This window comes from Lactuca virosa, chromosome 8 (assembly GCF_052849685.1).
Source record: "Lactuca virosa cultivar CGN04683 chromosome 8, Lactuca_virosa_CGN04683_v6, whole genome shotgun sequence".
NCBI lineage: Eukaryota > Viridiplantae > Streptophyta > Magnoliopsida > Asterales > Asteraceae > Lactuca > Lactuca virosa.
In genome coordinates, this window is record NC_136433.1 from 30817562 (window position 1) to 30836290 (window position 18729).

General features: G+C 40.4%; 1 protein-coding gene across 1 annotated transcript; it reads right to left on the reverse strand.

Annotated features, from left to right (window-relative positions):
* Window positions 1-1606: 1606 nt before the first annotated feature.
* Window positions 1607-4193, reverse strand: LOC145130209 (uncharacterized). Its single transcript, XM_079065047.1, has 8 exons — window positions 3995-4193; window positions 3679-3882; window positions 2998-3582; window positions 2728-2781; window positions 2512-2596; window positions 2078-2419; window positions 1683-2006; window positions 1607-1625 (listed from the first exon to the last, which is right to left on the reverse strand). The coding sequence occupies exons 1-8, from the start codon at window positions 4191-4193 to the stop codon at window positions 1607-1609; spliced, it is 1812 nt and encodes a 603-aa protein (XP_078921173.1).
* Between the last annotated feature and the right edge of the window lie 14536 nt (window positions 4194-18729).

Genomic DNA, 18729 nt, shown 5'->3' on the forward strand with positions numbered 1-18729 from the left:
GAACAAAAAGCCTAGCTAATTTGTGACGGCATTTGTTACGAAATTATATTCCATAGCAACGTTGATAAGGAGTATTTCAATTTCATAGATACTTACCTACGAAAATTTTCACCGACAATAAAACTCGTGGAATCATTAAGTTCATGATGGTATATATGGGTTGTTTCTTTGTTGGGATATTGTATGCTTAATAAATTTTCTTATTCTATGGATGAATTATTATTATGATCAATGAAATTTGTAAGATATGGTTTGAATGATATGTTTTTGAATTGGTAATATATTTTGTTTGTTTTATTGTATTTTATATGTATTTAATAATAGGAAAGAACAAACATTTGCTATTAGATATGTTTATGTTATCTTGAATATTTTTTTAGCATTTCAATGTAAAAAAACCGGATTATAACATAAACGATTACTTAATTGGATATTTAATGAAAATATTGTACATACAAATATCTCAAAAACACATATCCCCTTTTAGTAAATGCTTTCAATGTACCAAAGAATGATAAAATTTCATTTTATTTAATTAATTATCATGAAGGGCACTAATACATAACATCACATTTACCAATTCGCATGCAAAAACTAAAAATTATACAATGTAAACATCCTTTTGTAAAGAAACAAAAACATCTACTCATTATCTTCTTCCTCCTCTTCTTCTTCATTGCTCGATGTACTATACTCATAACTACCCTCGTTGTCAGGAATACCATCATTGTCGTCCTCTTGAATTTCACCTTCTTCATCAATGTTATTTTCATTATCTGAATCATTGCTTGACATTACCTGATCATCACAACTGTCGGTATCAGTTGTACTTGGTATAATGATTTCATTTGATTCAACTTCATCTTCTTGGAAAGCAACGTCTTTCTGAGGATGATTTTCATCGGTCCAACCACGAGGTTTAACTTTAAATACAACCCACCAGTCCAAGTTGTTTGTTTTCGAACTTGGGTAAGGAATGTAACACACCTGAGTGGCTTGCATGACTAAAACAAACGACTCGAAGTTGTTGTATTTTCTTTTGACGTTTATCTCGACCAAGTTATATTGATTGTGAACCTTAACTCCTATGTTAGGTGTTGGATCGTACCAATGACATTTAAACAAAGCTGTGGGTTTAATTGGGTAACCAGGGTACTCGACTTCTAAAATTTCCTCTACCTTACCGTAATAATTACTTCCTTGGCTACTAACACACAATCCACTATTGGTTGTTAATTTGTTCAGACCATGAGCTTCTGTGTGAAACTTGTAACCATTGACAAAGTATACACTATATAATTTCACTTTTTTGAATGTCATTTTGGAAATGTCAGATATATATTTGTTGTTTATCCGGATCTTACGTGCCTATATGAAAAATGGTAAAACACTTAATTAGAGTTAATTATAAGCATAAAAAATAATAAAATTAAAAAATACAAAAATAACACCTACATAGTTTTGAAACCATATTGCAAAGTTCTCCACTTCGATTGCAAGCTCATGTTCATCCATATCCCCAATAAGTTCGATCATATCTTCTTCAAATATTATGTATCACCATTTGAATAACATTTTTAAAGTTACTATGATGTAATAAACAAAATCATGCATGCAATATTAATCTAGAGCAATTACACAACAAATGATTATTATAATTTAAAGTGATGCATGTTACGTACCTGATGTAATGCTTGATCTTATCTTCGTTAAGGAGTATGTAAGTTTGGGCAGCATGCACTTCCTCATCAGACATCATTCTATTCGTGTATCTTCGATGAAGACGCCCATGATATGAAAATATATCTAACATTTCGTTGTTAGCATCCGGTTGCTCATCTCCTCCTCCATCATCATTTCGAGGCAACTTTCTATTACGTGTGGGGACACCAGTCTCGAAATAATGAGAGCAAAATATTGATGCTTCACGTAGCAAGTACACGTGAACAACGGACCCTTCCACTAGAGCTTTATTTTTCACATCTTTTTTCAACTGATTTAGATATCTATAGTGAATATTATTTAAATTAGCCTACAAAAATAGCAACATATATACATTATGATGTACCATACTAACCTTTCAAATGGATACATCCAATGAGATTGGACGGGACCGGATATCTTCGCTTCGTATGGCAAATGTACTGGTAAATGTTCCATGGAATTAAAAATACCAGGGACAAAGATGGTCTCCAATTTACATAGAATTATTGGGATCTCGGTTTCAATCCTTTCCATGTCTTTTGTTGTGATTGATGTTGCTGTTAATGTTTTGAAGAAAATACTCAACTCTATTAATGCTTCCCACACATGTTTTGGCAACATCTCACGAAATGCAATTGGTATCAATCTTTGCATAAAAACATGACAATCGTGGCTTTTCATTCCGAACAGTCTACACACTGTTAAATCAACACACCTGCACAAATTAGAAACATAACCATCGGGGAAATGCAATTTCTCCACCCATTCGCATATGGCTTTTTTTTATTCTTGTCCAGAGCGTAGTACGCTCTTTCATTATCATCAACTCCTTTTTTCTTCCTACAATAGAGCTTCATATCTCTTCTGGCTACTACATTGTCCTTCGTCTTCCCTTTAACATCCATTACATTGTAAAAAAGTTTTCAAATACATTTTTCTCAATATGCATAACATCAAAATTATGTCTAATGAGGTTTGTTTTTCAATATGGTAAATCCCAAAATATTCTTTTCTTTTTCCAACCATGATCGCCACATCTTACATCATTAACATTTAGTTCAGTGACTTTTACCAAACCTAATTGTTCAATCTCAATTAAAGTTTGTTCACCATTCTTACTTGGAGGAGGACCTTCTGTCACTTCACGATTCTTCTTGAACTTATTTTTATCCTTTCTATATGGGTGATTTACCTGTAGAAATCTTCTATGGCAGTCAAACTATGACATCTTATTACCATTCTTTAGTCTGAAAGCTTGTGTATGTTTCCCACAATGTGGACATGCTAGCTTACCTGTTGTAGACCATCCAGACAACATTGCATATGCTGGAAAATCGCTTATTGTCCACATCAAAGCTGCTCTTAAATGGAAATTTTGTTTTAAAGATATATCATATGTTAGTACGCCTTCTTCCCATAACTGCTCCAACTCTGCAACAACTGGTTGCAAAAATACATCTATTTTATGCTTAGGGTTTGACGGTCCTGGCACAAGTGCGGTAAAAAACAAGTAAGACTCTTTCATGCACATAGAAGGAGGCAAATTATAAGGTGTTATAATAATAAGCCAAGATGAATATTGTTTTTCAAATGCTCCATGTGGTGCAAACCCATCCGTACTTAGGCCTAATCTTACATTACGTACTTCTGCTGCAAATGAAGGATGACTTTTGTCAAAGTGCTTCCAATCTTCTGAATTGGATGGATGACACATTACTCCAGCATCATGTCCATGATTCTTGGAGTGCCATCTCATGGAAGTGGCTGTGGATTGTGAAGCATACAGTCTCTTCAACCTTGGAGTCAAAGGAAAGTAATGCATTTTCTTAAAGGATACGCGAGAACATCTGGCCAAATTTTTTGACCGTTTGTACCTATCTGCATTGCAGAATTTGCACCGATAAAGATCTTTGTCTTGCCTCCAATATATCATACATCCAGACGTTCAGCAGTCAATCATCTCCATAGGCAAACCTAGTGCTTGTATTAACTTTTTGCTCTCGTATAAACTACCTACCATATTATTCTCCTCTGGTAACAAATCATTTATCAACTGACATATATCATCATAACTTTGCTCAGGTATGCGATACTCTAATTTTATATTCAATAGTTTAGCTACAACAGATAGTCGTGTCACTTTTTTACATCCATGCCACAATTCTTTATCGGTTGCATCTAACATATCAAATAATTTTTTTATCTAGTGCATTTGGCTCCTCTTCAGGATTACTATTATTTAAATCAGGAGCCATTGCATCTATGACCATTTCTCTATAAGAACATGCACCTTCACTAAAATTTGTGTTTGAATCATCCACCCCTAAAAACGTGTTTTCATCATCAATTGATGTTTCGCCATGTTTATCCCAAAACCAATATTCCTCAACAAAACCAAACTTGTACAAATGATGCTTAACAGTATCAACTTCTCTATATGGTATGTTACGACATTTGATGCATGGGCATTTGATTTTATCTTCGTCCATGAACCTATGTTGACTGGTAGCAAAATCTATAAAATTTTTCACTCCTTGTACGAAAACAAGCGATACACAACACATATTCAAAGTTAATGACCGAATGCTGAACCAATCTTCAAAGTTTTATAATTTGAATGGTTGAATAACTTTTATAATTGGATAATGGCTTAGAATATTTGTAGAATGGTTTAATTGAGATCGACAATTGCAGAACACATATTCAAACAAAGTGTGTATCGATTAGGGAACCTTCGACAACCCTTGATTTCGATGTGTTGGATGGATACTAGGTCAAATTATTGGGTTGATATTATTCAATACCAGGTTAAAACCCATGTAGTATACGGGTAATTATAAATTTAAATAAAATTCATAATAAATATAGATATAGAGCCACTTAAAATATAAATTCTATATACAATATTTTCCTTAATAACGACTTGATTAAACACTTATTTTTATTTCCACAACAAAAATGACGCCTTCACTTTAGAGAATGCAAATTGACCAACGTGCCCTCGAAATCAATCCAAATATGTGATTACTAAGGGTATTTCAGTCAAAACACATTATTCAAACATTATAACCTATTATAGGTCACAGTGGACTTTTGGTTAGTAAAATGAAAAAGACAAAAATAACATATATATCAAAATAACATATATATATATATATATATATATATATATATATATATATATATATATATATATATTAACATTTAATAAAATTAAAAGTATGTATTCCCATTACACCAAAATACAAATACAATATGCATCACTAATTGTGTGAATCAAACAACAATCATATATATAACTACTCGAAACTAATGTCAAACATCCTAGCAAACTTAACCAAACATGCATCCCATAAACAAATATCACAATTCAACAACCAACTGTATTGATACATAAAAGTTGTTCCATAACTGCTCACAGAAGGATGCTTTGCACTACTTCTGTGTAAGCCATGGAATTTTATCTGCTTTGTTCTCCATAACAAGTGGGTTTGAACCTTGTTACAGATATGTATTAGATTCCAACTTCTTCTAGTATTAACGTATGCATTATTGAACATGATCAGAGCTTCTTGCTTCCTTTTAATGCCTTCGGCCATCAACATCATCCCCAGAACGAAAATCACATCCAACTGCCCCTGATCGGCTGCATCTTGAAGCAACTGTTTCCCTACTATTTCTTCCCCTATCGTAAAATACTTCGCCTGACATACAATAAGTAATCATACAATTTTAAAAATACAAATATAGAAAACTAATTGAATTCGTAATTATCCGTATGCTTAAAAAAAGAGTACCATTCCATCGTTGAAGAGTACATGTGGGTTGTTCAACTTTCTGCATTTGCTTATCACTTCATACATATGAACACTTAATGGACGAAACCTTAATCGATTTGTGTCTATGGTTTTATATATTGCGTTTGATGATACAGAATCCCTAAAGAGTTTGCAACTATATTCACAAATCAACAAAATTCATCTATTAACCACTAAATTAAGTATGTATACAAGTATAATAGAAGTAATGCACATCGTACTTACACTAACTGGCACTTAAAAGCATCGATTGGTGATTTACCCCCAACCGTAGTTACTATTTTTTCGATCAAGTGCGATGGCAAAGCAGCGATCCTTGTTCCTTGTTGTCTTGTTCGCATTCTTTCTGACGATAAACTTGCTACCATTTTGTTGAACTGCTTCGATTGTAATTCAAAATATGTAACAACAATGATTTTAGGGTTTATTGATCAACGTGCTGGAAGTTTGATTGTTGGGAATGGATTGTAGTTGATCTATCGCCAATAAACTGAAACGACGGGATGACTCTGACTCCAAATTATGGCGCCTATGTGTTTAGACTATGAATTGACATAATTGCCCTTAAACGTACAAAGGTTACTACGTAAATGGTTAGGGTATTTTTGTCAATACCTACAGGCATTTTTGTAAATACATTGACAGTTTAAATTTAAAAAGATAAAGTTAAATAAAAATATTTTTTTTATTTAGAGAGACGAATCTAAATAAAATTATTGACATAAGTAGGATTCGAACCTGAGACTTCAGGTAAGAAGTAAGACGTGTTTTCCAGCTAAACTAAAGTAACTTTCGTTTCTTCAAATTGAATAACCATAATATTATGTTCATTAATATTGCAGCCCATATGTCATCTATGGGTGATACCATCACACCATAAGCAACTACCATGTTGACCAATGACCCGTATGTCATCCATGAACACCATAAGCAAATACCATGTTGACCAATGACCCGTATGTCATCCATGGGTGATACCATCACACCATAAGCAACTACCATGTTGACGAATGACCCGTATGTCATCCATGGACACCATAAGCAACTACCATGTTGACCAATGACTCGTATGTCATCCATAGGCGATACCATCACACCATAAGCAACTACCATGTTGACCAATGACCCGTGTGTCATCCATGGACACCATAAGCAACTACCATGTTGACCAATGACCCGTATGTCATCCATAGACACCATAAGCAACTACCATGTTGACCAATGACCCGTATGTCATCCATGGACACCATAAGCAAATATCATGTTGACCAATGACCCGTATGTCATCCATGGGTGATACCATCACACCATAAGCAACTACCATGTTGACCAATGACCTGTATGTCATCCATGGACACCATAAGCAACCATCATGTTGACCAATGACCCGTGTGTCATCCATGGACACCATAAGAAACCACCATGTTGACCAATGACCCGTATGTCATCCATGGACACCATAAGCAACTACCATGTTGACCAATGACCTGTATGTCATCCATGGACACCATAAGAAAATGCCATGTTGACCAATGACCCGTATGTCATCCATGGACACAATAAGCAACTACCATGTTGACCAATGACCCGTATGTCATCCATGGACACCATAAGCAAATACCATGTTGACCAATGACCCATATGTCATCCATGGGTGATACCATCACACCATAAGCAACTACCATGTTGACCAATGACCCGTATGTCATCTATGGACACCATAAGCAACTACCATGTTGACCAATGACCCGTATGTCATCCATGGACACCATAAGCAGCTACCATGTTGACCAATGACCCGTATGTCATCCATGGACATCATAAGAAAATACCATGTTGACCAATGACCCGTATGTCATCCATGGGTGATACCATCACACCATAAGCAACTACCATGTTGACCAATGACCCGTATGTCATCCATGGACACCATAAGCAACTACCGTGTTGACCAATGACCCGTATGTCATCCATGGACACCATAAGCAACTACCATGTTGACCAATGACCCGTATGTCATCCATGGACACCATAAGCAACTACCATGTTGACCAATGACCCGTATGTCATCCATGGAAACCATAAGAAAATACCATGTTGACCAATGACCCATATGTCATCCACGGGTGATACCATCACACCGTAAGTAACTACCATGTTCACCAATGACCCATATGTCATCCATGGACACCATAAGCAACTACCATGTTGAAGAATGACCCATATGTCATCCATGGACACCATAAGCAACTACCATGTTGACCAATGACCCGTATGTCATCCATGGACACCATAAGCAACTACCATGTTGACTAATGACCCGTATGTCATCCATGGACACCATAAGCAAATACCATGTTGACCAATAACCCATATGTCATCCATGGGTGATACCATCACACCATAAGCAACTACCATATATATTGACATGACCCGTACGTCTTTTATATATAAATTTTGGTTTAAACATAAAAGCATAAAGATGTATAGTTTATTAATGTTTAATCCTCGTTTATAATTTTAAATTAAAATTATACTATGAACACCTCATTAGTCTATGTTCTTTCTTGACGTTAGCTAGATGTATATACCCTATCTATCAATCTGGAACTACTTTAATAAATTTGAATTACTAAATATTTAGCGGTAATTAGCACAGTTCGAATTTTTCATTAGCGGAGCTTCAAAATATTTCACAATTCCTTTCCCTCCAACCTACACACGATTACGCTGCATATTAGGGTAAGTTTACTAATTAGAAATATGGTTTACATTTTCTGTAATCATCATATCCGACGGCTAATTGATCGAAATCTTTGTTCATTATACGTTTGTGCACTGACTTTGGCGATATAGGTTGTCACTCATCTAAAATTTATTTTTATTTAATTTACTGTTATCGTGATGATCGTTTCTTGTTCTGTGATCATCTTCATGTATATTATCATCTTAAATTACAAGTAAATTGGTTTTGATTGTATTCAATAGTTTGTATGCGTAGTAATGCCTTCATATATAATTTATTTTTATTGTTTGTTTCTCTCTTCTCATCAGTAGTTTATCATCTTTGATACGTTGGTATTGACTACAGTTTTTTGCTAATTTTTAAGCAAGAAAGATGTCGAACTCGAAAGCTAAAGGAGCATCCGGTGTGAAGCCAACTAAATTCATTGCACCACAGGTTATGAAACGCAACAGGATTTCAGCTGCAAAATTCATAAACAGACAATTACAAGATGAAGAAATCGACTTCCCAATACCAACAACCACATCCAAAGCACCTATAACATCTACCAACAAAACCAGTGTACCTAAATCATTAACATCAACCATGACTACCACTTCCTTGGCATCACTTACAACATCCACACCGTCCTTAGAAAATACATCTAAAACTTCAGAAACTGGAACAATACAATCCTCAACACTTACATCAATAACCAAAACTTCAGCACCTACATCATCTAAACCATCCTCAACACCGACACCCACTACCACATCATCAACACCTATATATACTACCACAACCTCAAAACCTGCATCTACACTACCATCATCCACAACTACAGTAACTACCACACCCTCCTTAAGTAAAGGAGCTACCACATCCTCAACATATACATCTATCCCAACACCTACCCCAGAATATACCCCATCAACAACACCTATCCCAGAATCTACCCCATCACCAACACAACCAACCATGAAAGGATCAGTAGTGGAAAGTGTAGAAGGTGAAAACAATTCCTCTGAAGATTGTGGACCAGATGGACGTTTAACTGTTCATGTTTGGAAAAAAAGTGAGTTACCAATCAAATCTTAATTACAACTTTTTCTATGTATAAACTTTTGGTTTACACGTACATATCAATTCATCACTTAACACATCACATGATTACTTATAGGCTAATGCCGCCAGGCCCTTGTGCACACTTTATTAGTCAGTCCTTTAAACAAAGAGTAGATCCAGAAGGGTACGCTTGGGGAAAAGTAAGCAAAGAATTGCGCGAATTATATTGGGAGGAGTTTCAAGTAATTAACTATATGTGATAAATTGTTGTTTGGTAAACATTTACACTTAAACTTATGTTTATATTGTTAATGTGTAGAAAAAATGTTGTTGGGATGAAACAATAGACTCGCTGGTGAGGCAAGCTTGGGCAAGGAAGGCGGTAGAAAGTTATGGTCAATATCTCTTCAACATGCGGAGCCCAAAAAGAAACAAACATGGCTTTAAACCAGCTCATATTCCACAGGAAGTCTGGAACTCCTGGCAATTAAAAAGGAATACAGAAGAATACAAGCTAAAATCTGAGCAAAATAAGAAAATTAGGCGTAACGGTGTGGCTGATAGAGTAGCAAAACCTACACATAACGCTGGATCCGCAAGTCATTTGAAGATAGCTTCTGATTTGGTAATTTTTCAAATGGTACATCGTATCAATGTATATATATGTTTATCTATATATTTGACATTTTATATGGTATTTATGCAGAAGAGGAAATTAGGACGTGATCCATCCCATAGTGAATTGTTCCTGTATACACACACGAAGAATCACGATGGAGTCACTTTCACAAATGAAAAAGATAGACAAATTCATGTAATATTCATTTTAGTGTTAAATTTTTATATTGTAGCTAGTCCATAATATCATTCATAAATTTGATATCTTTTAACTTATATTATTTTTATTTTGTAGGCGGCGTATACAGAAAAACGGAAAGAGTTGGAAGTTGAAGGTGTTGAATTTGAGGAGGACAAGCTATTTTATGTTGTTGTTGGTGGTCATGATTAAAAAAGAAGACTTTATGGATTAGACTCTTTTGCAAAGGTGGTTCCCAATAGGAACGGTAAAACGGATGTATCTTACATTCTGGAAAAAATGATGAAATAGAAGAAATGAGGGAGCTTGTTGCTAAACATAAACAACAAAACGAAGAGCTTAAAGAAATGATGAACGTCCAACAAGAAGAAAACAACGCAAGGGTCGAGCATCTTGAAAAACAACTTCAAACGGCATTGGATCTTATTAATGTCTTCACAAAACAACAACAGTAGTAGCTTGATATATGTTTATTGTAGAATATTTATTTTAGATTAACAACTTTCCTTTTTCCATGTAATAAATAATTATTGTATTATTTTATGATATAATGGTTTTGAATTTTTTTTATTTTTGTTTTTCATATATTACTACAAAATAATTTGGATATAATTTATAAATCAATTATCCATCGGTCCATATGGAATCTGGTATATAATATATACCACGAAAATTGCTAGGGATTCATGACCGCGAAACTTGCTAGTAAGTCATCAAACGAAATTTGCTAGGGATTCAACACGACAGAATTTGCTACGGAATCACCACCACGGAATTTGCCACGGAATAACCACCACAAAATTTACTAGGAATTCACCGCCTCAGAATTTGCTAGGGAATGACCACCACGGAATTTGCTAGGGAATGACCACCACGAAATTTGTTAGGGAATCACCACCACAGAATTTACTAAGGAATGACCACCACAGAATTTACTAGAGATTCACCACCACAGAAGTTGTTAGGGAATCACCACCATGAAATTTTTGATGAAATAACTACCACTGATTGTGTGACGGAATCCTACTATGGAATACACGACGGAATATCATCTACCACAGATTTCATTTCGTTGTCACATTTGTGACAGAAGTATCGTTTCTGTTGCAAACCCTCGCTACGATGTTTTTAGGGACGAAAATGGACCGTTGAAAATTCCATAGCACATCATCTTTTGCAACGGAATTTCAGCTTTTCGCAACGGATTCCTTCCGTAGCAAAATCGTGTTTTTTTTGTAGTGTTCGCGAGCTAGTTAGGGGGAGATAGCAGGGACTTCCTATGCAGTTGATGGCGGAGAGTGGATTGGTGATTACCCTAGGGCAAGCCTAGGATGAGATTAGCATGTGAAGCAGTAGTAGTAGAAGGGACTTGATGGAGTCTAGGCAGTTATTGAGGAAAGTACGGATAAATGTGGAAGGTAGTATGGTCCCGTACTACTGAAAGCAGAGGATCTGTACTTGGTTTAAGGAAGGATGAGATGAATCCAAGGAACTTGTAGTATATGTGATCCCTCGAGATATGATTAGTATTCTGATGTTGTTATGATGTTGTTTTTCATAATGGTGACACTATGCACTAGACCAGTCGGCAATTCAGGCGCCGGTGAGGGATCAGGCTCACGCTCAGGAGCCGGGCAGCTAGATGACCAGACTAGGGAGTTTATCTCCTATGAGATCATTCGCAGTATCCTGGATCAGACTTCTGTGATCTTCGGCACGAACAAGGAGGGTATTCTAGAGCTTTTGGACAAGAGGTTGAGTGCTTCCCGCACCGAGGTGGCAGCCATGATGGGGTCGCACACACTGACGTTCAGGGAGTTTAGAGCTTGTGGAGCTCCCGACTACCATGGGGCTCGGGACCCCATTGCGAGCACTAGATGGTTGGCGGATGTCGCCAATGCATTCCATAGTAGCAGGTGTCCGGAGGGGGACAAGGTTTGACTTACGTCCCGTCTTCTGAAGGACATGGCACGTGACTGGTGGGAGGAGGTCGGGCGGGCCATTGGAGATGACACAGTTCTAGATGCGAGGACTTGGAGTGATTTTTCGGCCAGGTTCAGGGCCGATTTTGCACCTGTTATTGAGGTGCAACAACTTGCTACGGAGTTCCAGGATCTCCAGCTGACGACTGAGATGGTGATTGAGATTACCGCGATGTTCAGGGAGAGGGCCCTTCTCATTACGCAGTACGTGGCGGAAGAGGAGATGAAAAAGCCCCGATATCATGAGATGTTGCGGAGTGATATCCGCCAGTTTGTGAGCCGCTCCAGCTGCAAGACGCTGGAGGACATGATTGCTAGGGCGAGAGAGAGAGAGAGAGAGAGTTGGATTTAGAGATGGAAATGAATAGGAAACCTGAGGGGGTTTAGACAGGGAGTGCGGGTAAGAAGCCCAAGGTATCAGATCACCGACCTAGGAGCCAGCAGGGCCGCAACCGTTGTGGCAAATGCGGCAAGATGCACGATGGGACGTGCAAGGAAGGGAGTTCAGGCTGCTTCAACTGCAGCCGAGCTGGACATGTGAGCAGTGATTGTACAGCTACTACCACCACCACGACAGTATCAGATCTGATTTGCTTTCAGTGGAATCAGAGGGGACACAAGCGGTCCCCGTGCCTGAGTTTAGCAGCAGTGGGGCAAGTGGCAGCACCCGCCCCTACTACATTGAGGATTACAGATGGCCTTCAGGGCCAGGGTGAGACGCCTGTGGCGAAGAACATGGCCTTTTAGTTGACAGCAGAGGAGGCACGAGCAGCTCCCGACGTGGTGACGGGTATGTATCTTTCCCTGATCTCTTTATTGATATTGATTATTGCTTATGTTTATGTGTTTTGTTATAGGATCGTTCTTAGTGAACGGTATATCAGCTATGGTACTATTTGATTCGGGTGCCGCCCGATCTTTTATGTCGCTCGCGCTCAACAAGCGATTCACAGGGGATCCTGGGGAGTTGGATTGCCCGCTTGGTGTAGAGATAGCAGATGATAGGACCGCCAGGGTTGCAAGGGTTCACCGAGGATGTACACTGTAGTTGTTCCATGAGCAGTTTTCTGTGGATCTAGTCCCTATTCCCCTGCGAGGGAATAAGGTTATAGTTGGTATGGACTGGTTGAGCCCCAATGGGGCAGTGATCGACTGCGAGCAACAGTTAGTGAGGGTTCAGAGTCCTAGTGGGGAGGGTTAGTGATTCAGGGCGAGAGGCCGCAGGGTGGACTGACCCTATGTTCAGCAGCGAGGGCGAGACACTATCTTCAGCAGGGTTGCGCGTGTTATGTCGCATATGTTATGGATACCCGGGACAAGGGTAAGACGACAGTGGATGATGTACCGGTAGTGCGAGAGTACCCGGACGTATTTCCAGAGGATTTGCCTGGGATACCTCCGGAGAGACAAGTCGAGTTTAGGATTGACCTAGTCCCTGGTGCTGCTTCGATAGCCAAGGCACCATATCAGTTGGCTCCTCCTGAGATGCAGGAGTTGTCTACGCAGCTGCAAGAGCTGCTAGACAAGGGATTTATTAGGCCGAGTAGTTCTCCATAGGGAGCCCCGATCATGTTTGTGAAGAAGAAGGACGGGACACATCGCATGTGTATAGACTACCGAGAGTTGAATAAGGTAACGGTGAAGAACCGTTACCCCCTCCCGAGGATTGATGATTTGTTTGACCAACTTCAGGGAGCATTTTGGTTCTCCAAGATTGATCTACGATCGGGTTATCACCAGATGCGTGTCAGGGACGAGGATATGCAGAAGACAACTTTTCAGACTCGCTATGGTCATTATGAGTTTGTGGTGATGCCGTTTGGGCTCACCAATGCTCCAGCCGCGTTCATGGACCTCATGAGCCGCGTATGTAGACCGATGCAGGATCGGTCTGTAATAGTCTTCATTGATGACATCTTGGTTTACTCCAACACTCAGGAGCAACATGAGGAACAGCTGAGCGAGGTGCTGGAGACATTGAGGAGGGAGAGACTTTTCGCAATGTTCTCCAAGTGTGAGTTCTGGTTGCACGAGGTGCAGTTTCTGGGGCACCTTGTCAACCAGAAGGGTATTCTGGTCAATCCGGCCAAGATAGAGGTTGTGATGCAGTGGGAGGTTTCAAGGTCTCCAACTGAAATTTAGAGTTTTCTTGGTTTAGCGGGTTATTACTGGAGATTCATCCAGGATTTCTCCAAGATCGTCGTTCCCCTGACCCGACTGGCCAAGAAGTCGGTGACATTCCGCTGGGGGCCTGAGCAGCAGGCAGCCTTCGAGACCCTCAGACAACGGTTATGCAAGGCACCGGTTTTGACTTTGCCAGAGGGAGTTGATGACTTCGTAGTGTACTATGACGCTTCGATCACAAGCATGGGAGTAGTATTGATGCAGCGGGGTCACGTGATAGCTTACGCTTCGAGGTAGTTGAAGCCTCACGATGCTAACTATCCGACACATGATTTGGAGCTGGGGGTTGTGGTGTTCGCCCTCAAGATCTGGCGGCATTACCTCTATGGGTTTCGTTGTACCATATATACGGACCACAAGAGTTTGAGGTACCTCATGGATCAGCCGAATCTGAACATGAGGCAGCGTCGGTGGTTAGATGTGGTGAAGGAATACGACTGTCAGATCCTTTACCACCCGGGCAAGGCCAACGTGGTGGCCGACACCCTGAGCCACAAGGCGGTAGCGGCCCCAACTCGAGACATCTGTCTGAGGATGACAATGATTACTCCATTGTTGGAGTAGATCAGAGAGGCGCAGGTTGAGGGCCGGAAGGAAGAGCGCCAGAAGTGCGAGTGAATCGTGGGTCGAGTGGCCTCATTTGATTATGATAGTCGTGGGTTGCTGACTCTGCATGGGAGGATCTGGGTTCCGTACTGGTGCGGAGTACGACATATTCTGATGGATGAGGCCCATAAGTCGAGGTTCTCCATCCATCTTCGGGCGACGAAGATGTACAAAGATCTTCACCCTGATTATTGGTGGCCCTGCATGAAGCGGGATGTAGCCTGGTATGTTGAGAGATGCTTGACCTGCAGGAAGGTCAAGGCAGAGCACCAGAGGCCCCACGACAAGATGCAGCCGTTAGACATTCCCGTATGGAAATGAGAAGATATCACTATGGATTTCATCACTAAGCTTCCCAGGACTTCACGTGGGGTTGATTCGAAATGGGTCATCGTGGATTGGTTGACCAAGAGTGCTCATTTTATCCCGATCCAAGAGAGCATATCGGCTGAGAAGCTGGCCGAGATTTATGTGTGTGAAATAGTGGCACGACATGGAGTGCCTGTCTCGGTGGTGTCAGACCGAGATGTCCGTTTCACTTCCAGATTCTGGAAGCGGTTTCATGACGAGATGGGTACTCGTCTCCACTTCAGCACCGCTTTCCACCCTTAGACGGATGGACAGAGCGAGATGACGATACAGACTCCCGAGGACATGCTACGTGCATGTGTAGTGGATTTCGGTGGCAGTTGGGATACGTATCTTCCGTTAACGAAATTTTCGTATAACAACAGTTACTATGCCAACATAGACCGACCTACCTTAGAGATGCTCCACGGGAGGAAGTGTAGGACCCCAATCTGGTAGAGAGAGGTTGGTCAGAGGGTCATGGGGAGTACCGAAGTGGTACTCAAGATGACGGAGAGGATACAACAGGTCATGAGCAGGGTTCAGACTGCTCAGAGTCGGCAAAAGAGCTACGCTGACAGACGCCGACCGGACCTGGATTTCCAGGTCGGGGATATGCTCCTCCTGAAAAGGTGACATCCGGTTCCAAAAGCGGGGAAAGCTGGGCCCCAGGTATATCGGTCATTTCAAGGTTATAGCCTGGGAGGGCAAGGTGGCAAACCTATTGGATCTTCCAGCAGAGCTCAGCCAGATCCACAAAACTTTCCATGTTTCTCAGCTACGGAAGTGCTTAGTGGATGATTCAGTGGTTGTGCCTTTAGAGGATATTCAGGTTGATGATAGCCTGAACTACATCGAGATACCGGTAGCTATTCTCGACAGGAAGACGAAGGAGCTGAGGAACAAGAGGGTTGAGCTAGTGAAGGTGCAGTGGCAGCACCGCAAGGGCTTGGAATGGACCTGGGATCCTGAGGAGGAGATGAGGGAGCACTGCCCGGAGTTGTTCCCGGATGCAACGGACTTCGAGGGCGAAGTCTGATTCAAGTGAGGGAGAATTGTAAAATCCGTCACTTGAGGTATTATTTATTTTAAATATTTATTATTTGTTGTTGGGCTATGAATTGGATAAGTGGATTTTTGAGTTGGACTTTAGCAAGTAGACCATATAGTTGGGCCGCCCATAAGACGTACGCGGGGCGTAAGCTTGGGGTACGCAGGGCGTAGAGGAGCTTTGGATTCGGGAGGCGCATGCACGTACGCGCAGTGTACCAAGGAGTACGCGCAGCGTACGTGAGTAGATTCCAAACCCTAATTTTTAGGTTTTAAGCCATATAAATACAATATTATGACTCAAACCCTAGCCTCCTTACCAGCCTCTCAGTCTCATAAAACCATAGAAACCCTTTCATACTTCATCCTTGTGTAGTGTTGGCCTTGTGAAGCTTACTTTGGTGATTTGGAGCTTGGAAGAAGAGAAGAGAAGTTGGAGAAGAATAACTTGAGTATCTTGAGCTCAAGGATCTGAGATTACTTCACCATTTGGCACTCATTGGAGGTATAAAGTTTTCAACTTTCCTTATGTATGCTTAGATCTAGTGTAGAGATGTTTTGGGATCTTTTTAGCCCCAAGAATGGATCTTTATGACTCAAACTCGTTTCTAGGTCTAGGGTTGCCACCCTTAGTGACATATGAGTCCCATAAGCAGTAAAGTTTTAATCTTTAAGGTCCATTTGTGACCATGCATGAGATCTAGCCATTTCCAAGGAAGTTAGTTGTTATATTCCAAGTTTGGGTTCATTTGGTGGGTTGCAAGCCACCAAGTAGTCGACTTTATGTGTTAAGACATGCTAAGGGACTCAGATCTATAAAATGGGCTTAAAGACTTAATGGAATAAGCACTTTTGAGGTTGATGGCTTAATAGGGTAGTACGCTGGGCGTAAAAGCAAATACGTGCAGTGTACAAGCCATGCAGCAATACGCTTAGCATACAGAGGAGTACGCCCATCGTACTCTAAGGTTTTGGGTTTTGTGACATTTGGGCCTCGGTTTGGGCCAATCTTTGGGCTTAGCAGGTGTTGGACTGTAATGGTTCATCAGAAGTCAGATAATAGACTAAGGACAGGTTTGGGATTGAGGGAAAGCCCATTTGAGGAGATGCGCCCAATTTAGAAAATTGGGCCATTAGTGGGCCTTTAGTGGGCCATTAGTGAGTTTAGAAAGGTTAGAAGGATTTGGGTCTTGGTCATGGTCCCAATTAGATCAGGGGGCGGGGGGTAAAATTGTCATTTTACCCTTAGAAGGATGCTTAGTTTTTGACTAAGTGTTTATTGTGATAATGATAGCCGGGGAGTCGTTGGAGCAGCCATCAAAGATTCTCTCACACGAGTTTTTCAGCAGCCAATTTGAGAGGTGAGTCCTCTTCCAGTAGGAATGGGTCTACGGCACCAAGGCCGACCCGTTTTTGTATGTTAGCATTGTCGGGGTTAGCCCGATGTAGTTATATGTTTCCGGACTTCGGTCCGATGCCGGGGTAAGCCCGATGAATGTTTGTATGCTTGATGTCTTCATGATTCTTGCATGTGTTTGTTTATGTGTTCCGGACTTCAATGTCGGGGCAAGCTCGAGGAAGGTCTAGCTTATATGTTATGTGTTATGTGTTCTGGACTCCAGTCCGATGTCGGGGCAAGCCCGAGGAATGTTTATATGTTTATGCTATATGTTTATGTGTTATATGCCTGTTGTTATGTTATATGTATACCAGACTTCGGTCCGAAGCCGGGCGGGGCTAGATGTCGGACTTCGGTCAGATGCCGGGCGGGCCCCGATGCCGGACTTCGTTCTGATGCCGGGAGGGGCCCGATGTAGCGGGCAAGGCCAATTATATGTTATTATGTGATTATGTGTATGGTATGTGGTAGTTTGGAGAGACTCACTAAGCTTCGTGCTTACACTTTTCTGTTTTGGTTTCAGGTACTTCCACTAGAATGGAGAAGAGCTCAGGATGACTGCATGGCACACACCACAACTTTTAGCCTGAGATGTTTAGACTCTAATATTTGGCACATGATTTTGATACAATATTTTATTATGATGATTTTTGATATATTACTTATGTTTTTGTGATATGATAAATGGTATCTATGTTTTTTATAATAAATCAAAACGAAATTTTGGACCATATTTTTGGGATGTTTCAAAGTTTGACCTAAAGCCAATCCTTGTCAAAAGTCAAAAAAGTCAACACTCAGGTCAAAGGCTCCCCATCACCCCTTTCTGGGCACACCGCACCCACTAAAAGACAAATTAGTCGGGTTGCTCGATCAAGCGCACACAAAACAATATTTTTCAAAAAGTATGGTGTGTCTGTAACACCCGGTTACGAGTCGTTTCACTATTCGGGGCCTTGATCCGAAGATCAAGTATCATAAGGCTTAAGGCTTTGAGGAAGAGAGTTTTAGGCCCATTTAGATGGGGGTAA